General features: G+C 40.5%; 1 protein-coding gene across 2 annotated transcripts in view; it reads right to left on the reverse strand.

Moving 5' to 3' along the window:
• The window catches only part of srp54 (signal recognition particle 54), a 30,907-nt gene extending 6,665 nt beyond the window's left edge, over positions 1-24,242 (reverse strand). The window contains exons 1-14 of one of the 2 annotated variants that reach the window (XM_068039302.1): positions 24,157-24,242; positions 23,898-24,068; positions 23,676-23,777; positions 21,288-21,379; positions 20,360-20,444; positions 20,171-20,275; positions 15,375-15,441; positions 14,036-14,093; positions 12,901-13,051; positions 12,654-12,802; positions 7,854-7,954; positions 7,682-7,768; positions 7,526-7,599; positions 7,167-7,275 (exon numbers count right to left, since the gene is read on the reverse strand). In XM_068039302.1, coding sequence (XP_067895403.1) covers positions 7,167-7,275; positions 7,526-7,599; positions 7,682-7,768; positions 7,854-7,954; positions 12,654-12,802; positions 12,901-13,051; positions 14,036-14,093; positions 15,375-15,441; positions 20,171-20,275; positions 20,360-20,444; positions 21,288-21,379; positions 23,676-23,753 — 1,156 coding nt within the window. In that variant the 5' untranslated portion in view covers positions 23,754-23,777; positions 23,898-24,068; positions 24,157-24,242. Of the gene's footprint in view, positions 1-7,166; positions 7,276-7,525; positions 7,600-7,681; positions 7,769-7,853; positions 7,955-12,653; positions 12,803-12,900; positions 13,052-14,035; positions 14,094-15,374; positions 15,442-20,170; positions 20,276-20,359; positions 20,445-21,287; positions 21,380-23,675; positions 23,781-23,897; positions 24,069-24,156 lie in introns of both variants that reach the window. The other variant, XM_068039301.1, reaches the window with a different exon arrangement.
• Between the last annotated feature and the right edge of the window lie 247 nt (positions 24,243-24,489).

Raw genomic sequence — 24,489 nt, forward strand, 5'->3', positions numbered from 1 at the left:
AGGAAGGATGTGACTAATGGTGTACCCCAGAAAACTGTACTCAGGCCTCACCTGGTCACTGTTTATAAATGACAGATGAAAGGACAGCTGTATATCAAAGTTTGCTGATGACACTTAAGTGGCACAATAGTGCCATCATTGGTGGGGTGCAGTTTCACCAGAACTATGCCAGGGCTTATAGGGTTAAATTATAAGGATAAGTTTCATAGACTTGACTTGTTTTCCTTTCAGTTTAGAAGATTAAGGGGTGATTTACTTAGAGCTGTTTAAAATGATAAATGGATTAGAAATGTTAAAAGAGAAACTTATTTCCTCTGGTAGGGGAATCCAGAACAAGAGGGCATCATTTAAAATTTGAGCCAGGCCATTCAGGAGTGTAATCAGGAGCACTTCTTTCTTCAAAGGGCAGTAGAAACCTGGAACACTCTCCCAAATGGCTGTGGATAGGAACTGGAGTAGGCTCTTCAGCACCTCAAGCCAGTTGCATAATTCAGTTAGATCACGCCTGATCTGTATCTTAACTCCATCAAGTCACCTTGGTTCTATAACAATTAATACTCTTTCTATAACAATTAATACTCTTTTCCCTTGCCTAACAAAAAAACATAACTCAGTTTTGAAATTTTCAATTACCATGACACAGATTGTTTTTATATTACCCCTGAACAGCCTAGTTTGAAATTTATGTTCCCTGATTCTGGACTCCCTTACCAAAGGAAATAGTTTCTCCCATCAAATCTTTCAATCACCTCAATTAGATCACCTCCATATAGCCTAAAAATAACTTGCAACTTTTTGTATTCTAGTCCCTTAAGATAAAAGCCAACATTCCATTAGCCTGTTAAATTCCACTAGCTTTAATGACTTTTACTTGGACCTCAATCTCTACTCATCCACAATTTCTAGCTTATTGCCAGTTGAGATGATACTTTGCTCTATCTTTTCCTTCAGTATCTATTGACATCACTGCATTAACCAATGAGTTGGAGGCAGGATGAGGCTTCTAGCAAGCAATCTAATCCACAGCAAACAAAGTCTACTCAGCAAAAGAGTCTATTTATAACAGCTCACTCCAAACAGTCTAGAGAATCTACTGTAAGAAGGTGTCTCGGAACTAGAGGGGACAAAATAAATAACCAAAATTATGGCAACTTCTCAATAAAAGCAGGGTGATTTCTCGAGCAAACTGCAGTGAGTAGAAGTGCGTAATAATGAGCATAAAATCAACCCCAGTCACTTACAGCAGCGTAGTGCCTTGGTGTGATTAACAGGGGAATTACCCAATCAGTTCCATTCTGGCCAGGAATAGTGGTGTCACTACATGCAGCTATCTTTCATCAGTCCAAAGTGGATGACCACATACTTTCACACACTGAACTCCATCTGCCACAGTTTTGCCCATTCACTTAAATCCATCAATGTCCCTCTGGAACTTTCTGCTCCCATCTACACTATTGTGCCACTTAAGTGTCATCAGCAAACTTTGATATCTGTCAATTCATCTGTCATTTATAAACAGTGAACAAGTGAGGCCCCAGTACAGATTCCTGGGGTACACCATTAGTCACATCCTGCCAAATTGAGTGCATAACTATCATTACTCCACGTCTTCTACCTTTCAACCAATTCCCTATCCAAACCAATAGCACAAGGAATTGGAAGCAACCTTTTTTTTTAATTAACACTCCCTTATGTGGAACCTTGTTGGATGCCTTCTGGAAATTCATATAAATAACTTCCATCGACATTCCCTTACCTACACATTAGTTACCTTCTTAAAAATTTCACTAGTTTCATTGAACATGACTTACACTTACAAATCCTTGCTGGCTCTCTGATCAGCTCATTTGTCCAAATTCCCAGTCACTCTGTCCCTAATAACTGCTACTATAGGTCTGCAATAATTTATTTTTCCACCTTTCTTAAATAATGGAGTGATATTGACATTTTTTCAGTCAAAGGGGACAATTCGTGAATCACGAGTGTTTTGGAAGGTGACAGCTAGTGCATCAATGATTTCCTCACTTACTCCGTGCTGGGGGAAAACCATCAGGTCCTGAAGATTTGTCTACCTTAAACAGCATTTCTCAATCATGACTTTTTCAACCAAAAAAAAACTTGTTAAATCTAGCTCGCTCCTCCTGTTGCTTTATTTTTTTTTTTAAATTGTCCTTATATCTCTGGTGTGTTGTCCTCAGTCTCTATGAATACCATTACAAAGACACCTCCATTCCCTACCAGGGCAGCATTCCAGCCCTCCACTTCCTTGAAGAGAGGTCCAACCAGTCCCCATCCACCACCATCCTCCTTCTCCTGGCTGAACTTGTTATATTGAACAACTTCTCCTTTGAATCCACTCAGTTTTTCCAAATAAAGTTTTGCTATGCAAACCCATATGGGTCCTATTTACTCCCAACTTTTGGAGGGTTACATGGGGTATTCTTCGTTCTAGTCTTACTCAGGTCCCCCTCCCTCACCTAGCCACAATACATTCATGACTGCACTAGAGTCGCTTCCTGCTCTTACCCCAAACTGGCAAATTTCATCAACTTTGCTTCCAATTTCAATGCTTCCCTCGCCTTCGACTCCATTTCGATTCCTCGATCTCCATTTCTGGGGAAAGGCTGGCAAGCAAATCTACAACAAACCCACCAACTCCCACAGCTGCCTTGATTACATTTCCTCCAATTCACTTCCAGTAAGGGCTCCATTCCATTTTCCGAGTTTCACATTCTTCACCTTCCATACCACTGCTAATGATATGACATGCCTTTTCCTCAACCAAGGATTCCCCTCCACTGTGGATGACAAGGCACTTAACAGGTCCATCCTTTTACCCACATTGGAGCCCTCACCTCCTCTTCTTCATTCCAGAACCATGATAAGGCCCTCCTGTCCTCCCTTCCACCACTCCTGCCTCCAGTTTCAACAGATCAACCTCCACCATTTACACCACATCCAATATTATGCCACCACCAAACACATCAACCCCTCCCTGCTCAGCATTCCAAAGTTACCATTCCCTTTGTGACACCTGATTTACTCTACCATCACATGCAACACCCGATCCTCCTTCCAATGAAAGCACAGGAGATGCAACATCGGGCCTTTCAGCTCCTTCTTTTCCACCATCTGGTGAAACAGCAATTTAACTTAAACTCATCACTAGCTGTAATGATCCATCTCGGTCTCCTGAAGTCCCCAGCAACACAGATGCCAGTCTTCAGCCAATTCGATTCACTCCACGTGATATCAAGAAACAACTGAAGGCACTGAATACAGCAAAGGCTATGGGCCCGGACAACATTCCGGAAATAGTACCGAAAGCCTGTGCTCCAGACCTTGCCATACCCCTAGCCAAGCTGTTCCAGTACACCCACAACACTGGCATCTACCCGCCAATGCAGAAAATTGCCCAGGTATGTCCTGTAGACAAAAAGCAGGACAAGTTCAACCCGGCCAATTACTGCCCCATCAGTCTACTCTCAATCATCAGTAAAGTGATGGAAGGTGTCGTCGACAGTTCCAACAAGCGGCACTTGCTTAGCAATAACCTGCTCACTGACACTCAGTTCAAGTTCCACCAGGGCCACTCAGCTCCTGATCTCATTATAGCCTTGGTTTAAACCTGGACAAAAAAAACTAACTCAAGAGGTGAGGTTAGAGTGACTGCCCTTGACATCATTTGATCGAGTAGGGCATCAAGGAGCCCTAGCAAAACTGGAGTCAATGGGAATCGGGGAAAACTCTCCACTAATTGGAGTCATACCTAGCGCAAAGGAAGATGGTTGTGGTTGTTGGAGGTCAATCATCTCAGCTCCAGGACATCACTGCAGGAGTTCCTCAGGGTAGTGTCCTCAGCCCAAACATCTTCAGCTGCTTCATTAATGACCTGCCTTCAATCATAAGGTCAGAAGTGGGGATGTTCGCTGATGATTGCACAATGTTCAGCACCATTCATGACTCCTCAGATACTGAAGCAGTCCGTGTAGAAATGCAGCAGGACCTGGACAATATCCAGGCTTGGGCTGATAAGTTGTAAGTACCAGTCGCGCTGCACAAATGCCAGGCAATGACCATCTCCAACAAGAGAGAATCTAACCATCTCCCCTGGACATTCAATGGCACTGCGATCACTGAATTCCCCACTATCAACATCCTGAGGGTTACCACTGACCAGAAACTGAACTGGAGTAGCCACATAAATACTGTGGCTACCAGAGCAGGTTAGAGATTAGGAATCCTGCAGTGAGTAACTCACCTCCTGACTCCCCAAAGCCTGTCCGCCATCTACAAGGCACAAGTCAGGAGTGTGATGGAATACTATCCACTGGCCTGGATGAGTGCAGCTCCAGCAACAGTCAAGAAGCTCGACACCATCTAGGACAAAGCAGCCCACTTGATTGGCACCCCATCTACAAACATTCACTCCCTCCACCACCGACGCACAATGGCAGCAGTGTGTACCATCTACAAGATGCACTGCAGCAACGCACCAAGGCTCCTTAGACAGCACCTTCCAAACCCGCGACCTCTACCACCTAGAAGAACAAGGGCAGCAGATGCACAGGAACACCACCACCTGCAAGTTCCCTTCCAAGCCGCACACCATCTTGACTTGGAACTATATCGCCGTTCCTTCACTGTCGCTGGGTCAAAATCCTGGAACTCCCTTCCTAACAGCACTGTAGGTGTACCTACCTCACATGGACTGCAGCGGTTCAAGAAGGCAGCTCACCACCATCTGAAGGGCAATTAGGGATGGGCAATAAATGTTCACCTAGCCAGCAACACCCACATACCAGGAACAAAAAAAAAACATAATATACTGCATGCTCTGCTCTTAACACGGTCTCCTTTATACCGGGGAGACAGGCCACAAATACGACCCTGAGCTCCCAATCACTTGCCATTATAATTCTCCGTCCCACTCCAATCTCTGTCCTTGGCCTTGTATACTGTTATAATGAAGCTTGAGAAACAGCACCTCATCTTCCGATTTGGCACTGAACAGTTTTCCAGACACAATATTGACTTCAATAATTTCAGATCATAATCACTGCTCCTATTTTTTATGGATAGCAGGTGCTAGTTCTGCTGTTGCTACTTACAGCTCTTCTAAACCCACCTTTCGTTTCTCTACTTGTTACATGACCACCCCCTTTTGCTGTACACCATCATCCCTTCATTTAATCACTCCCTAGCTTCCAACCTATTACAGACCTTCCCCATTGTTCTTTCCTCCCCTCCGACCACCCTTTCCCTAGTTCTGCATTTCCTTATAAACTGTTAAGCCTCCTAGTTCTGACACAAGATCATCAAACTGAAACATTAATTGTTACTGTCTCCATAGGTGCTGCCTGGCACTTTCAAAATTTTCTGTTTTTATTTAGCAAGTCTGCCATTTCCTTTATACCCCAATTGCAATATCACCTGCATGTCATTAAGCAGCCCACATTACTCTTAGTCATCCTCTTTTTCTTAAATGCATTTGTAAAAACATTGTGTTGTCCTAGATATCCCTCACAATTTTTTTCTCATATTGCTCTTTGCAGCTCTTACCACTTTCTGTGTGTCCCTTTGCTATTCTTTATATCTCTCCTGTTCTTTGCCTTTGTCCAAGCCTTCTTTTAGTTTTGTGCTCTCCCTCACTTCCTTTTTTGACCAAGTTTACCTCATTATACACTCTTGCCCTTTAAGGGTATGTACTGGTCATGTATCAAATGCTTTCTTAAATAGGTGCCACTATTTATGTTTGGTCAATTAAAACTTTCTAAGACTAAGATAGATTTTGTTAGGCAAGTGTATCAAGACATGAGTCAAAGGCAGGGAAATATAGAGTTACAGGCAAGCCAAGATGGACTGAATGGTAGAACAAATGTTTGAGGGGCTGAATGGCCTATGTTCACTTACTTCAGTACAGTTTCTTTAAATGTTAACCTCCCTTTTTCCAGATATTCAGATTTTACATGCCCCTTACTTTTTTTTTTAAAACAAGATCAATTACATAAAAAGTATTGCAAAAAGAAAAATAATTTAAAATTTAGTGTAAAACAATGTTTCAAGGCACTTCAAAAATTTGCATGAAGAAAACATGCTGAACCAGGAAGGGAGAGTAGGTTAGCAGGTTGGGAAGCGGATAGCCTGATCTGCCATGCAGCTAGATCATGGTTGATAGGCAAATGGGACAGCACAGGACAGGATATGTGCAGAGATTTGAACAGGTTAGAAGTTACGGAGAATGGGAGGTCAAAGAAGAGAACATTATACAACAACAACAAGAAATGCTGGATTCACTCAGCAGGTCTGGCAGCATCTGTGGAAAGAGAAGCAGAGTTAACGTTTCGGGTCAGTGACCCTTCTTCGGAACATTATAGTCCAGTCCAGAGATAACAAAAGCATGCACAAGGGTTTCATGATTATGTAGCTGAAGTAGAGGCAGAGGGATAAATATTGCAGAAGTGGAAGAATCTTAGTGATTAATGGGAAAGTTGAAGCTCAGCTCAGGTGTTGAACAGTATGCCAACATTGTCAACATGGAGGCAACTGCAGGTGTTGAGCAAGTGGTGTTGAACTGGAGCTGGGTGGGCAACTTAAGGGTGAAAGCTGACCCAAATGCACAACATGAGGCAGTATATAGATAAGGAAAGGGAACCAACTAGAGACAGATTGGAGGCGATAGTTTTGGAGAAGGCAATTGCTGCAGATACTATCTATCCAAATGCAGGCAGTATAACAGAACCATGGAAGGGCAGTTCTATGAATCTGGATGGAGGGGAAGAGGGGAGGGGAGTCAACCATAATGGATAGGTTAAGGAAGATGAGGAGGGATAATGCACCATGGGCACACAGATTATGTCATTTGTGACAGTGGCTTGGATTATTCAGTGCTACAAGAGTGGAAATTGGACTTGAAGGAATCGAACAGTGAGAGATGAATACAGAGCAAGGAGATGGCAACATGTATGAGAACTTCAGCAAAGAAAAGGGGGGGTTGGAGATGGAGCAGTAGTTTGAAAGCTCAAGGATGAGCAAGGCAGAAGAGAGAGCTCAAAATACAATCAATCAATTGGAAGCCAACAGGTGTCCAGTTTTTGCAAACATTTGCACTATAATATGCTCATTTTTATACCCAAGTGCAGCACACAAAAGTGATACCAAAATACCTTGGTCATTCATACTGTCCATTATGGTCATCAGTTTCTTTAGCCTCGCCATTGATTCTTGTTCATTGCCTTTACTCATGAAATCAGTTCCAAAGCCAGGGATCATACCCTTAAACATAAAAGCACAGTGACATGAACATGTGCAGCATAACCAAATGGCAAAAGTATCAAGACAGGCATGCAGTTACACAAGGCAATGTCATTTTCAGAATAAAATGCATTCATATTTCTTGTAAAATGTGTTTATGTGCAAGCATCATTTAGCCCATCTTAAGGTCTTTAATAAGAATGCTTGTTTAACAAGCCACACTGGATTTCGTTTTACCTAGTTGCAATGTGGAAAATATTTAAAAACGCACCATTATCTGACTGAAAGGCCCCATCTTCATGATATTTTGAAACTGTTCATACATATCCCGGAGTGTAAACTGGCCTACAAAAAAAATAGCAAGCCAATAAGATTTCTTTTGTTTCACATTCTCTTCTCATCACCCCCATTTTGAGTTAATGCTTACCATGTTTAAGTTTGTCTATTAATTCTTCATTGTCATCCAATTTCAGCTCATTTACCTTGTCTATTAAACCTTCAATATCACCCATACCTGGAATACATAAAACTCAAGTTTTAATGTATGCTACATTATATACAACACACACACACGCAACATAAATTATTGGAAAACATACCAAGAAGTTTGCTAATGAAGGGCTGTGTTTTGAATGGTTCAAAATCATCTATGTGTTCTCCAGTACCAATAAAAATTATTGGACTTTTGGTGGCAGCCACTCTGTAACAAAATATGAAACTTTAGCACATCAGTTTTCATTCAATTTATCGAGCGTTGACATGGTCTCTGCTTTAAGCTGTAATGCATTCAGCTTCATAAAAAAAAAAATTCTCCTACTTTCTCACAGGTGTCAAGAGTGCTTACATTATCTTGCCTAATGTTTTGTTGACGATCAGACAATTTCCAAATGCTTCAAAATTCAACTTGTTTTTGTCTGAAAAATCAACTATAACTTGAATGAGGAAATACACTTTGTTTAATGTTTGCTGCAGTTTACAGAGCAAACGCTCATGGTGTAATCAGTACACTCTTTTTCAATACATAGTCTCACAAAAAAAAACTTGATAAAGCTTTTGGCATTTGACTTCTAGGTTTTCTTTTATTTTGAAAAACAGAAGTGTTAAAAGCTGAAGAAATATATTCCAACACTTTGGCTGAGTGAAGATTACTAGTGTAATTAGATAAATTGCACATGCCCAGACTACACAATTCAAATTCAGCTCATACCTTCACAGCTTGGAGCAAAATTATTAAGTTCAAGCCTGGAGTTGAGAGAGGCGGAGGCCTTAGAGTTAAAAAAAATTACTGAAGGAATTAAAAGATACAAGGCAACTCTATTGATAAATTTAAAATGTTATTGGAAAATTGTTTTTGAATTTATAATTATTAAACATTTACCTTGGACATTAGCTTTCAGTTACTGAAAAAAAAGCCAATGAAAACAAGTCAGCACAGACACGACAGGCTGAATGGCCTCCTTCTGCGTTGTAACAATTCTGGGATTGTGAAAATTTTAACAGTATTTTAAATGATTTGTGGGGAAAAGCCACCTGGTGGCCAACTGTGCAGCTACAAGGTGACAAACTTACACATGTAGTTTACTATGTTAAATATGAACATAGGATTTCATAATGTTAAAATTTAGACAGAATTATGATTAAAAATGGGGAACAGTAAGTTAAGGCCACCCATTTATACTAATCTTACACTTATCCCATATTTCTACCACATCCCCAAATGTCACTATATTCCCCTACCACCTACCTATACTAGGGGCAATTTTTATAATGGCCAATTTACCTATCAACCTGCAAGTCTTTGGCGGTGGGAGGAAACCGGAGTACCCGGCGAAAACCCACACGGTCACAGGGAGAACTTGCAAACTCCACACAGGCAATACCCAGAATTGAACCCGGGTCGCTGGAGCTGTGAGGCTGCGGTGCTAACCACTGCGCCGCCCTAACACATAGCAGATGGACTAGTGCAGAAACTTAAATCACAAGATCAGCATGCTCTAAGGAATCAGGCAAGCACTACTCAAGTCTCAAAAATAAGAGTCAGGAAATTCTTATTAGAATACTGCCTGGCACATTACAATTGGCAACATCACAAAGCATTACAACTATCTGTTGCCATTTCAATATGAAAATACACAAAGGAGTGTTTGCATAGCATTTTTCAAGGCAATGTGAAACCCACCTACCAATAATAGAATTACAGAGAAATTACAATATGGAGCAAGTCAGTCAGCCCAACCAGTGTTGGCCTTTATCCTTCACACAAGCATTAGTTCCAATCCCACGTGCCTACCTGTTCCCACATCAGTTTTCATTCAATTTATTGAGTGTTGGCATGGTCTCTGCTTTAAGTCACTAAGCCTGTAATGCATTCAACAACTTCATAAAAAAAGTTTCTCCTACTTTCCGCCCGAAATAGTTAGGTTTAATCTTACACCCATGCTCCCATTTCTAGCCCTCTCAAATCGACAAATTAAAACCCTCCATATTCTACCCTGTTCTAAAGAAAGATGACCAATTTTTCCTCATACCAGACAGCATCCTAGTCAATCAGCATTGTACCCTCTCTATTGTTTCAACATCCTTCCATCGGCCAAAACTGAACATAATATTACAACTGAAGACTTTATGTAGGTTCACATTACAGTCTACTTTAATATTGTATACTTCTTGCATAAAACCCAGTACTCCATTAGCTTTTCTTTTAAAATATCTTGTGAACCTGACCCCCCCCCCGCCCTAAATTTGCTCTTTTACATCCAGCTTTCCTCCAAAGTATAATTACACATTTTAATTTAAAAATTAAAACAAAATGTAGCCCATCATATTTAGCAACATTGAATTCCACATGTCACTTTTCTGCCCATTCCACCATCTTATCAATAAGTCTCAGCTTCCTTTGTCCCTTAGAATTATTTCCTATGTCACCTATTTGAGTATCTGCAAATTTGGCACCATTCATTCCAGCCCAATATCCCAAACATTTTTGTACACCGGGAATAGCAGTCAGAGAACAGAACTCTATTGGAAAATGCTACCCACTTCCAATCAATCAAAAAACTGCTTTTCACTCCTATCATTTCCTCCCCACTAACCAGTTTTTAATCCAACGCGACACTTACCCTGATTCCACACTTAATCTTTTAGTGCAGGACCTGGTCTAAGGCACACCCACTCTCAATAGAACCGTAAAATCACATGCCTCCACCATTTCTTATCCTTGCCACTATTTCCCTCATGAACTTTAAGGGCATTTAAGTGGTCATTGGATAGACATATGGATGAAAATGGAATAGTGTAGGTCAGATGGTTTCACAGGTCGGCGCAACATCGAGGGCCGAAGGGCCTGTACTGCGCTGTAATGTTCTAATTCTAATTCTAACTTTGTATGTATTCAGTCAGGTCTTGTTGTCCTTTAGAATTTGTCCTCCTTTAGCTAGTTTCCTTAATACTTTTCTTTCGCATTGCACATTTAACCAGTTCCCTAATTACCTCCTTCCCAGTATTCTTCTCTTTTGATGCAAAGTACTTGTTAAACTTCACCACCAATTTTCATTTATTCTGTGCTCTCTCTTGATCCTGTCCTCTCAAGAGGACCTCCTCACACTTTGGAATACTCTTTTGACTGACAATTTACAGAATATTTTTACTGTTCAATTTTTTTCATTGCGATTCTCTCCTTATACTCCCTCCTTGCTTCCCTTTAATGGTTCATATTTAAAAATCATACCCATCTCCCCAAAAGCCCTCTAATTTTAGTTGGTTTCTATCTTGTTTATACACAGTACTTTGGCAGTTTGATTAGCTTCCTTTTTAAACAAAAGTATATTTATAATTTTTTTTCAGTCCCACTGTTGATCCATACGGTGTACTAATTCCTCCTTCATCTCAGCTAATTCATTCCTTACCTTTATATAATCAGCTCTACTGCATTCTGATGCCCTTGATTTTCTAATAATCTCTTCCCTTTCTATATGGATTTTTCTTTAAAACTTGTTCATGGGTTGTGGTGTTGCTGGCAAGGCCAACATTTATTGTTCATCCCCAATAGCCATTGGTTGCGAGTCGCTTTCTTGAACTGCTGCATGTGGTGTAAGTACACCCACAGTGCTGTTAGGGAGGGAGTTACAGGATATTGAACTAGCGACATTGAAGGAGTGGCAATATATTTCCAAGTCAGGATGGTGAGTGACTTGGAGAATAAGAGAGGTGATCTTATTGAAACATATACAGTTCTGAGGGGGCTAGACAGGGTAGATGCTGAGAGGATGCTTCACCTCATGGGAGGGAATCTAGAACTAAGAGGCATATAGTTTCAGAATAAAGGGGTCTCAAGTTTAAGACAGAGATAAGGAAGAATTTCTTCTAAGGGTCATGAACGTCTGGAATTTCTTTACCCCAGAAAGCTGTGAAGACTAAGTCATTGAATATATTCAAGGCTGACAAACATATAGGAAAGTCACGGATTATGGGGAATAAGCAGGTAAGTGAAGTAGAGGCCAAGATCAGATCAGCCATGAGGTTACTGAATGGCAGGGCAGACTCAAGGGGCCATAGGACTTATAGTCAAAGAGTCGTAACGACACAGAAGGCGGCCGTTCGGCCCATCAAGACCATGCCTACTTCAGCTATTTCTTAGGTTATGTATTCCCTTCAAAAGAATGAACAAAAGTCAAAAATATAATTTTGTTTCAGTCAGGTTGAAATTTTGTCAAAAATGGCAACTAAAGTAACTTGTATATAATTTGTTACTTTTGAACTTTGCTTCCTGTTCCAGGAGTTAACCAAAGGCGGCAAAAACAACTACTGATTAATAATTGAAATATGGAAAATACTTTTTACTTTCGAATGTCACTAAGCAGTGCAAAAGCTTGTACTGAACAGACCAGAGAGCAACAGGCCAGGCGACCATGCCACAGGCAAAAGTCAGCCAATCACAGGTAAGTGCAAGCAGTAGATTGGGATAAAAGAGGATTCAAAATAAGCCAATTTTAATTTTATTTATTTTTTTAAAAAGCATGACAGAGGAATAATACCCAAAACCTGACAATAGTGATAAAAATCACGCTATAAAGAAAATGCGCTAACTGCATTCACATGAAAAAAGGAGCACATTCCTTTATCAAGTCCAGCCCGCTCACCATAAAAATACCCTGATTAGAAGTGGCACTAAGTGTACTTAGTTCTAAGCTGAAGAAAAAGCGCATTTAATGCTTCCACAGAACAGTTAAATCACGTTTAAAAAACTCCCACATTTTAGACACTAATTTGGATTCCATCATAGAAAATTTGAAGAGGCGGCTTACTCTTCATGACTGAACTGTTTATGAAACTGCCATAAACAAAAATGATCAAAACAGGTTTTTTTTTTTTATAAACAGAAAGGAAACTAGATCACTTACGCACTGAGAGCGCCTCCTCCTTTTGCATGACCATCAAGCTTAGTTACAATAACTGATGCAACATCCACTTTATCTTTGAAAGCTTTTGCTTGTGCTTCACAGGCTTGACCAATTGATGCATCCATTACGTAAACAATGTTGTCTGGTTGCTAAAATGGATTTCAAAAAGTTACACATACATATTTTCCACATTAACAGCTTCATAACAATTACTAGATATATTTTGCTGATCACATTTAGAACTTACTATGGCATTTGAAACTTGCAACATTTCTTCAAATAAGGAGTCTTCCTGCTTGTGTCGACCACTGGTATCAACAATTATTATCTCAAAGTTTTCTTTTTTAAACTTCTCCACACCTTCTGCAGCTATGATCACTGGATCCATTTCTGTATAGCTAAATTAAAACAAGAAAACAGGATTTAATTCTGATTTGTGCTCTGTTATTCCTCTCTTCCTTTACACGCACATCTGCATCAATCATCCTTTCTCCTATAATATACAAGCAAACTACAGTCCAACAACAAGCCCAGCTCTTTCCCAGTGAGGTGCAAACACAATCTCCAGATTCACAACTTTATTCCACATCTGCCCAAAAACTACTGGAAAAGTATCACCACTCTAGTCGCCACCTTCTCTCAACATGTTCACAGAAAATGTGGAAAATCTGCCTGAATAAATTCTTTGTTTACAAGAAACAGAAATATAGTCAGATGCTGTAACTCCAATTGTTAAAAAAAAACCTGAATTCAGTTATACCAAGTTTTCAAATTTCATTTCCTTAAGTTCAAAGAAAACACAGAACTACTGAATTTTAAATTAATTGAAATGAAGCATTTAGGTTATATGATGCAAGCGATTTAAATATACAAGCTATGAAGACAACATAACTGAGGTGTTATTTTTCATTATTATGACTACCACCTTAAGCACAGTTAACTATGTGATTTACAAGTACACCAACAAGCTCAAGTTGCTGAGATTTAGTTTTCCTAGTTCTGTGACATATATACCAAGTTCTAAAGTAGGGAAACATACCATTTGCCCCTCTATAGCACATTTCTCTTTTTTTTTTTTAAATACATCTACTGAAGTGACTAGGAAGCTGAAATAGTGAGCCATCTAAGAGTGAAACAGAAGAGATTCTTGCACTGTTTGATCTCCCTTAATGATCGACTCCCCTTGTATCCCAAAACTTCATGCAGCTCTCTACAGCTGAAATTTGTCATGTCTTACCAGCAGCTCCAAACAAAATTCCAACAAAACATCACGTTTATTTACAAATGCTACAGATTACAACTAATAGCAGTTATACATAGATTTAGTTTACTTACTCTTCAATTAACACCATATATTAAATATCTTTGGTTAGCAATCCTACCTTCCATAGAATGGAATTCTTGCTTTGGTTGCATTCTGCTTCAGTTGGTCAAATGCACCTGCAGGCCAGAAATGTAAAAACATTTTGATCCAAGCTCCACTATATTTGAAACTCAATGTTTCTTGTTTCATTACATGTTAAATGATACGTTGCAAAACAGCAGTCAGATTTTAGATCTGTTCAGTTAGGGATATTGGGTTTTGACAGACAGATAGCTTGAAACATTTTGGCTTCAATAAAACAAACATTTTATTTCTAAATGTAACTAAAAAGAACCTTCAAAGTTACTACAAATATCCAACCTTTAAAAGCACTAACAGCATCCGTCACCCAAACTAGAATAATACAAGCCAATTTTCCACACAATTCAGGAAAAACTTCTCCTAATCTAGAAGCTTTTGTTATGAAATCTAGATGGCTGGCTATTTAAAACCAATTCTACTTAAAATTTATTCTCTACCATGAGGCAAATTGACTGTAGACAATTTTGTTATTGTAAAAGATGACACCAATATAGATGGTAAAATGATATCAAGTCCCATCAGATTAAGTACAAAATCAATTAACCAGTTTATCTACCCTTCATCAGTTATAACAAGGCACCGTAAACCACATGTAAAAAAATATTTTGTCGTCAAGTCAGCTGCAGGTACAAAGTCAGCAATATGAAAGATTCACTCAATGTGCAAAGAACATTTTAGTCCTTAGTTATAAGTAAAAGAATGTTAATCTCCCCATTACACAGAATTAACCAACAAGCATTTCATCACAGATAGTCCTCTGAAACAGAGGGACTGAAGGCAAATTGTTTCCTCAAGTACAATGACTTGTGGATCAAAGGGATCCAATTTAATGTCCTCAACTATATGCAAGTGAGTATGGAGAAAGTAATAACATTCTTTCAATAATCTCTAGACTTAGAACCTTCTACAGGTCTGTTGCAGTGGCATCAACACCCATTCAAAAGCCAAGAATGTCTATGTTGTAGAATGGGCATCTTCAACGTGGCTACAAATGCTGCAAAAACAAGTCAACCTAATTACTGAAGGAAAGTCTTGTCAGTTCGTCATTGTTAAACAAAATAATTTTATCTGATACCAATCAGCAGCCTCAAAACTCACTACATGTGCCATAATGCTGGCTTTGTCTGGCTCATAAATCACATCAGGAATTTATTAATTTTTTATTAAACTGAGAAAGTCCTATTTGTTGAAGACGCTCAAGACCAGAAAACAAAACGTCTATATTATCTTAATGTAAACAAATACATAAATCAAAATTTTAAGCCTTATTCACATTGGATCATCAAGAAACTTGTGATGCACAAAAATTTACTCACCCGCTCTAAATGTGTCTGCGCATATTAAGCAAGTCTTCCAGCCTTTCCTTTGGAAGTAGTATGCTAACTACAAGAAAATAATTATGAATTGGTCTTGTGACAGAAATGGAAATGAAAATGAAAAGTAAAGACAACTGTGGTTCATTACTAGCAAAGGCAGCCTCCTCTATTTAAAAAATGACATTGTGTTTTCAATTCTAAAAATTCATTTTCCATTTAAAAAGTTTTATTGGAATAAGCATGATGCAAGTTGCTCAGTTTAAATCTCTGCAACTATTTTTTCCTGTAGTTTAAGCAAAGGTGTATTCTTTAAAATTAGTACATTTCAGTTTAGAATTGTACAAATTGTAGGGCAGCAATTGTGGAAATTATTTAGCACAAAAAAGAAAAGAATGTTTGGGAATCATCAGTAAAAATTCCAAAATCCCACATAATAAGGATGGATTTAAACTTATTTAATCACCATAAACTTAACTGGTGGCCTTTTACTTAGAAAAAGTTATGAATTGTGAGAATCTTTGCTTCTGTCATTTAAGTATTCATCATGCAATTATCCAGTACATTTAGTAAAAGAATCACCTACTTTTCTTTAATCCCTGGCTCTAAGCTAGTCACAAAGATATTTATTCTAGCATCCTTAAATTTTAACATCCTCCCATTACTTAACACCTCGATTTCAAAACTTCAGCCAACAATGGCTTGGTACACAAGCGGACTAAGCCCAATTTTCCTTTTACTAGGGAGGCATTCTTTCTACCTGCTGCCTCCCAATTGATAGGCCAACAATGGGAATTAGATTTAAATTAGATCTAAATTGTTGGGAATTTAGAATAGAGGGAATGGAAGTTAAGGCAGTTGTATGTTCCTCCTGCAGAATGTGGGAGGTCAGGGTCGCCAAGAGTGTCCCTGCTGACTGCATCTGCGGGAAGTGCACCCAACTCCAGCTCCTCGAGAACCGCGTTAGGGAACTGGCGCTGGATGAACTTCGGATCATTCGGGAGGCGGAGGGGGTTATTGAGAGGAGTTATGGGGAGGTAGTCACACCTCAGGTAAAAGAAGTAGGTAGATGGGTTACCGTCAGGGGAAGGAGAGGGAACCAGCAGGCAGTGCAGGGATCCCCTGTGGCCGTTTCCCTCAACAACAGGTATACTGTTTTGGATACTGTTGCGGGGGACGACTTACCAGGGGTAAGCAATGGGGTACAGGTATCTGGCACAGAGTCTGTCCCTGTTGCTCAAAAGGAAAGGGGGAAGAGGAGCAGAGCATTAGTCATTGGGGACTCCATAGTTAGGGGAACAGATAGGAGGTTCTGTGGGAACGAGAGAGACTCACGGTTGGTATGTTGCCTCCCAGGTGCCAGGGTTCGTGATGTCTTGGATCGTGTTTTTGGGATCCTTAAGGCGGAGGGGGAGCAGCCCCAAGTCGTGGTCCACATAGGCACCAACGACATAGGTAGAAAGAGAGATGGGGATTTAAGACAGAAATTCAGGGAGCTAGGGTGGAAGCTTAGAGCGAGAACAAACAGAGTTGTTATCTCTGGGTTGTTGCCCGTGCCACGTGATAGCGAAGCGAGGAATAGGGAGAGAGAGGAGTTGAACACGTGGCTGCAGGGATGGTGCAGGAGGGAGGGTTTTGGTTTCCTGGATAGTTGGGGCTCTTTCTGGGGTAGGTGGGACCTCTACAAACAGGATGGTCTTCACCTGAACCAGAGGGGTACCAATATCCTGGGGGGGGGGGGGGGGATAGATTTGCTAGTGCTCTTCGGGGGGGTTTAAACTAATTCAGCAGGGGAATGGGAACCTAAATTGTAGTGCCAGTGTACAGGATGTTGAGAGTAGTGAGGTCAGGGATAAGGTTACAAGGACGCAAGAGGGCACTGGCAAGCAAGAACCTGGTTTAAAGTGTGTCTACTTCAACGCCAGGAACATCCGGAATAAGGTGGGTGAGCTTGCAGCATGGGTTTGTACCTGGGATCTCGATGTAGTGGCCATTTCGGAGACATGGGTAGAGCAGGGGCAGGAATGGATGTTGCAGGTTCCGGGATTTAGATGTTTCAGTAAGAACAGAGAAGATGGTAAAAGAGGGGGGGCTGTGGCATTGTTAATCAAGGAGAGTATTACAGCGACAGAAAGGACATTTGAGGACTCGTCTACTGAGGTAGTATGGGCCGAGGTTAGAAACAGGAGAGGTGAGGTCACCCTGTTGGGAGTCTTTTATAGACCTCCAAATAGTTCCAGAGATGTAGAGGAAAGGATAGCGAAGATGATTCTCGACAGGGGTGAGAGTAACAGGGTAGTTGTTATGGGGGACTTTAACTTTCCAAATATCGACTGGAAATACTATAGTTCGAGTACTTTAGATGGGTCAGTTTTTGTCCAGTGTGTGCAGGAGGGTTTTCTGACACAGTATGTAGACAGGCCAACCAGGGGCGATGCCACATTGGATTTGGTACTGGGTAATGAACCCGGCCAGGTGTTAGATTTAGATGTAGGTGAGCACTTTGGTGATAGTGACCACAATTCGGTTAGGTTTACCTTAGCGATGGGCAGGGACAGGTATATACCGCAGGGCAAAAATTATAGCTGGGGGAAAGGAAATTATGATGCGATTAGGCAAGATTTAGGATGCGTAGGATGGGGAAGGAAACTGCAGGGGATGGGAACAATCGAAATGTGGAGCTTATTCAAGGAGCAGCTACTGCGTGTCCTTGATAAGTATGTACCTTTGAGGCAGGGAGGAAGTTGTCGAGCGAGGGAGCCGTGGTTTACTAAAGAAGTAGAAGCGCTTGTCAAGAGGAAGAAGAAGGCTTATGTTAGGATGAGAGGTGAAGGCTCAGTTAGGGCGCTTGAGAGTTACAAGCTAGCCAGGAAGGATCTAAAGGGAGAGCTAAGAAGAGCAAGGAGAGGACACGAGAAGGCATTGGCGGATAGGATCAGGGAAAACCCTAAGGCTTTCTATAGGTATATCAGAAATAAAAGAATGACTAGAGTTAGATTAGGGCCAATCAAGGATAGTAGTGGGAAGTTGTGTGTGGAATCAGAGGAGATAGGGGAAGTGTTAAATGAATATTTTGCGTCAGTATTTACAGTAGAGAAAGAAAATGTTGTCGAGGAGAATACTGAGATTCAGGCTACTAGGCTAGATGGGATTGAGGTTCACAAGGATGAGGTGTTATCAATTTTGGAAAGTGTGAAAATAGATAAGTCCCCTGGGCCAGATGGGATTTATTCTAGGATTCTCTGGGAAGCTAGGGAGGAGATTGCAGAGCCTTTGTCCTTGAGCTTTATGTCGTCATTGTCGACAAGAATAGTGCCGGAAGACTGGAGGATAGCAAATGTTGTCCCCTTGTTCAAGAAGGGGAGTAGAGACAGCCCTGGTAATTATAGACCTGTGAGCCTCACTTCGGTTGTGGGTAAAATGTTGGAAAAGGTTATAAGAGACAGGATTTATAATCATCTTGAAAAGAATAAGTTCATTAGCGATAGTCAGCACGGTTTTGTGACGGGTAGGTCGTGCCTCACAAACCTTATTGAGTTTTTCGAGAAGGTGACCAAACAGGTGGATGAGGGTAAAGCAGTGAATGTGGTGTATATGGATTTCAGTAAGGCGTTTGATAAGGTTCCCCACGGTAGGCTATTGCAGAAAATACGGAAGTATGGGGTTGAAGGTGATTTAGAGCTTTGGATCAGAAATTGGCTAGCTGAAAGAAGACAGAGGGTGGTGGTTGATGGCAAATGTTCATCCTGGAGTTTAGTTACTAGTGGTGTACCGCAAGGATCTCTTTTGGGGCCACTGCTGTTTGTCATTTTTATAAATGACCTGGAAGAGGGTGTAGAAGGGTGGGTTAGTAAATTTGCGGATGACACGAAGGTTGGTGGAGTTGTGGATAGTGCCGAAGGATGTTGTAGGGTACAGAGGGACATAGATAGGCTGCAGAGCTGGGCTGAGAGATGGCAAATGGAGTTTAATGCGGAAAAGTGCGAGGTGATTCACTTTGGAAGGAGTAACAGGAATGCAGAGTACTGGGCTAACGGGAAGATTCTTGGTAGTGTAGATGAACAGAGAGATCTTGGTGTCCAGGTGCATAAATCCCTGAAGGTTGCTACCCAGGTTAATAGGGCTGTTAAGAAGGCATATGGTATGTTAGCTTTTATTAGTAGGGGGATCGAGTTTCGGAGCCACGAGGTCATGCTGCAGCTCTACAAAACTCTGGTGAGACCGCACCTGGAGTATTGCGTGCAGTTCTGGTCACCGCATTATAGGAAGGATGTGGAAGCTATGGAAAGGGTGCAGAGGAGATTTACTAGGATGTTGCCTGGTATGGAGGGAAGGTCTTACGAGGAAAGGCTGAGGGACTTGAGGTTGTTTTCGTTGGAGAGGAGGAGGAGAGGTGACTTAATAGAGACATACAAGATAATCAGAGGGTTAGATAGGGTGGATAGTGAGAGTCTTTTTCCTCGGATGGTGATGGCAAACACGAGGGGACATAGCTTTAAGTTGAGGGGTGATAGATATAGGACAGATGTCAGAGGTACTTTCTTTACACAGAGAGTAGTAGGGGCGTGGAACGCCCTGCCTGCAACAGTAGTAGACTCGCCAACTTTAAGGGCATTTAAGTGGTCATTGGATAGACATATGGATGAAAATGGAATAGTGTAGGTCAGATGGTTTCACAAGTCGCCGCAACATCGAGGGCCGAAGGGCCTGTACTGCGCTGTAATGGTCTAATTCTAAACCTAAATAAAGGAAATCTAAGATTTCAAAGAGATACTCCAACACCAAATAAAATCAAATACCTTTGTACATGTTGTAGTTTTACCACTACCTTGAAGGCCAACAAACATGATGACATTTTGTTTTCCTTTTGTGGGGGTCCATGCTTTAACTCCTGGATCTACAAGCTAAATAAGAGATATCAATGGCAATTGATTGAATTCAAACAAGAAAAATATATAAAATTGCAGTGTTCCTGTTGGCTTAGATACCTTGACAAGCTCCTTAAATACAGCATGTTGGATCATTCGTCTTTTGTTGAGGCCAGAGGCCATCTCTTCCAAGTCTATAGCTGCTCTGAAATGAAGTTTAGCAAAACATCACAAAATAAACTTTCAAAACAATTAACAGGTAACTGTTCAATTATGTGTGTGTAAAATCATGAACAGTATGGTAAGCACAAGTTGCCAAATTGAAATTTAAGTTACAATAAACTACAACTGAAGGTGGGTCACTGCCAAGAGAATCTCAAAAAGCATTTGAGGACAAATAGCTGATTTGGCTGCTTTTTTTTTTTTAAGACCAATATCCTCAACATACCAGAGAAAACAGACAGATGTTAATCTTAACACTTTGTACCATGGCTTATTAGATTGTGATATCATGCAGTGCCTCATGGTTAAAACAAATAAGATTTTTGTTCACATATAAAACGAATATCAAACTTCATCTTTTCCATTTTTATGAATAATACAGCTCACAACTTATATGTATGTGCTAACAGAAATTAGCACAGTCAATATCAGATATCAAGAGACAGCTTTAACACCAACATAACCAACATTTATATGTTTTAGAGATACAGTAATTTTTCTAGTGGATTACTATTGTTCATTTTACTACTACTAGTCACAAAACTGCAAATTCCCATATCAACAAGGCTGAGGTTGTAGGTTTCCTTCTCCCAGATGCTTCTCCTAGCTATACTGATCATTCTAGCAATGCGAGTATCAGAGTAGAATTGATGTTGTACCATATGGATGAGCAATATCTAAGTATTTGCCACCAAGAACATGTCCCTATCACTGTCATCAAACTGCACAATGATAAATTAACAAGTCTGCATTTGCCAGCCCACAATTCAGCTAATTTACTTGGATATAAAAGGAGAAATATATCAAATTAAGTTTGGTTACTTACTTGACATTTTCTCTAAGCTGTTTCACCAGTTTTATATTGACATCTGCTTCGAGTAAAGCAGTACATACTTCTTTCAGCATAGCATTCAAAACCTAAGAATAAAATTAATCATCTTTAATTAACTTTAAAAAACATGTAGCACTTGAAGTTACAGTTTTCTTATCCCTCCACTATTCTGAAATTGGGAGCTTAAAATGGTTTAGCATCAGTGCAGTTTGTTGACCCTTTGGGGAGATGTACTTCAGCAGTGTGGGAAGCAAATGTAGCTCATTGGACAGTTATCAGTCATGTGGTTACTAAGCAGTAATCTCCACATTCCAAGCCTGTTTCTCGCTGTGCAGCCAGGCAGCTCCAGATCACCTGATTGCACTTGCACCCTAAGCAACAGCAAGACTGGGTTATCGGAGCATTGAGAATTTTTTTCACTGACCTCCCTCCATCAGATGCCATGAATTTCCACTCTGCAAGCAGATTTTAACAGAAGTTCACTTTTCAGCTTCAACGTGAATAGCCCTTTTGGCTGGACAGTGTAAAAGTTCAAAACACGTAGTTCTTTATGGTAGGCTTACACATATGGGTCAATATTATAAACAAATGGAGGCCTCTGGGTATCATGCTACTGGTCAAAGAGGTCTGTGATTATTCAATGACCCTGCCAAATATCTCAAACACAACTGTCAAACATAATACTCCTTAATTTGTGAGCTGTGGATGACTACATCTCCATTATATCAAACAGCCATTCACTAATACCGAATGGATAGTCAACCTTTGGCAGTGGCAAATATGACAGTGATTAAATCAGCCAGAGCCATTACATGCAAAGCTAACACCTCAACCTGTTGTATTGGTTGCAGAAACCTCCAGCTTGTGCAGTCCTTTTCAGCTAACCTGTCTGCATTGAACTGATGACTTTTCCATATGTACCATTTCCAACAACGCAAATTACAAGTTAAATATTCAACAGAAACAAACATCTATTTTTGTCAGTCTCCTTGGGAGGAAAAGGACAGGCACAGACAGGAAGTGCAAAACATCTAGGAGAGGAGCCAGAGGGAAGAACTTGTAGAAAGGGCAGAGTGAGAATAGTAGGAAACCAGAGACAAGACAAATATACTTGGAAATTAGCAAGATGCCAAACTTAAAGTAAAGTAATGCAACCAGCTCACTACTTTTTCTTCTGATGTTAAAGAACCTGTGCAACACAGAATTCAGTATAATGTGATGACATAAGTTAAATTATGGAATTCAGTCCTTTTTAATGAAAATTTCAGGAATGGCTTGAATGCTTATTTTCAACTACTGACGCTGTGCAACATGCAGGTTTTTATTTCAATTATAAATGCTGAGGAAAAAACAACAGAGGGAGACAAAGAGTAGGAAGCAAAGAATTACAATAAGAGTTTGCTCTAATCTCATCTGCCAAATTAACTTATATTCATGCTGTAGTGTTTGATTGATCTGAGTTTGTATTAGTATTGGTCTGTCCACTGATCAGTCTTCACTGAGTTTGATTGCTTAAGCCTATGGGTGGAGCTTAAGAGTTTGAAACAAACTAAAAAGCCACAGAACTAGAATATTCTAGTAACTACAAGTGTGTTCTGATAAGACATCAAACAGATATTTTAAAAGCGTTGTAAATAAGTCAATTGCCGATTTAATACAAGTGTGATATCTACACTGCTGAGATAAATCAGATATATAATATCCAGCAACACAGCATAAACATAACATGCCACAATTCTGTTTAACTTAACATGTTTAGAACTGCTTATCCAGGAGGTTAAACAGATAGCGGAGAATACTCCACTAAGTGATTAAAACATTTATTTAAGTCTAATATTCAATACTGTTCGATATCAACTCTGGAAGGAGATGAAGGAAAGAAAGTAAAGGCATCTGGCTGCAGGTAATTTCATGTCAGCTGCAGCAACTAAAAATTAACAAAACCTATAAAATCTACCCCACACAACAGGAATAGTACATTTTGACCTATCACCACTAGTGCTCTTAACTTTTTCCCCCCAGCATTACGGAATCACGAACAATCTCATTTTAATTATGAAGTTTAATATAAAAGGTAGGGGTGTGTCGTGACTGTTATTTCAGATTGGCAATATAGTAGAACTTTTGAAACCCAGGTTTTTATTTCATAGAAACATAGAAAATAGGAGCAGGAGTAGGCCATTCGGCCCTTCGAGCCTGCACCGCCATTCAATACGATTATAATTTCGAAGTCCTGAAATGTCCAAAAACTTGACCATCTACAGGCGAATAGGAGCAAAAGCATAGGTTTAATTGGGCTAATCCGACAGAGTTAGCTTGAGTATTGATACAACAGGTACCAAGTACGCCAAAACATCAATCACATTTCACATGTTAACGTACCTCCTCATTGATGATGGTCGCGTTGCTCAAGGATCGCAGCGCCGAAGTAATTTTTCTCCCTAAATCCGCTAACACCATTTTGATCGCTTTTCGGGTTTAATTCTTCTGTCGGAACAAACAAGACGCGAGATGATCTGAGAATACTTGATTTGGCCGCAACACCATATGGGTACACTTCAAAAAAAAATAAATCCGACTCCAGCTCCCCCACAACCGCCTTACCAGGGAGAAGCGGGTCGCTGGCGAGGACGCCGGCGCTGAGTATTTGGGTAAACTGGGCCACTCGGGTACAACTCTTCAGCTTTACTCCATCTAAGCAGAGACAGCCGGCAGCATCCAAGGCACAACGACAGGAAACGCTTCAACAGCCCGCAGTCCTCACACAATCTCGGCCTGAAACACAGACACAAATACAGCCATTCCACCCGAATACAAACTATACAAAACAGAAAAGCAGCTGCACTGAGGCCATCCTCCTTACCCCACACAGGTCAGCCCCACAACACTCTCCCTCTAACACATCAACTAACAAACGTCACCATAAGCGGTGACCTCTCCGCCTGACGCCTTTCACTGCCGGGGTCGTGGAGCTCCGCCCCCTTCCTGGGCTCCATGGCTCGGACTGAAGGCTGTTGTGTGTGTGCAGGTACCAGTGCGTAACATTAAACAATAACACCCACATTCAAATACTAACACGTCAGTCAGCACAGTCTCAAAACCGTTTTAATTATCCGCATGTGTGATGAGCATTCTTCAGAATTCCGCCTGTTTCATATCTGGGTCACTGAGGGTGGGGTTTAGTGAAAGGCCCTCA

This window comes from Heterodontus francisci, chromosome 9, assembly GCF_036365525.1.
Source record: "Heterodontus francisci isolate sHetFra1 chromosome 9, sHetFra1.hap1, whole genome shotgun sequence".
NCBI classification, from domain to species: Eukaryota; Metazoa; Chordata; class Chondrichthyes; order Heterodontiformes; family Heterodontidae; genus Heterodontus; species Heterodontus francisci.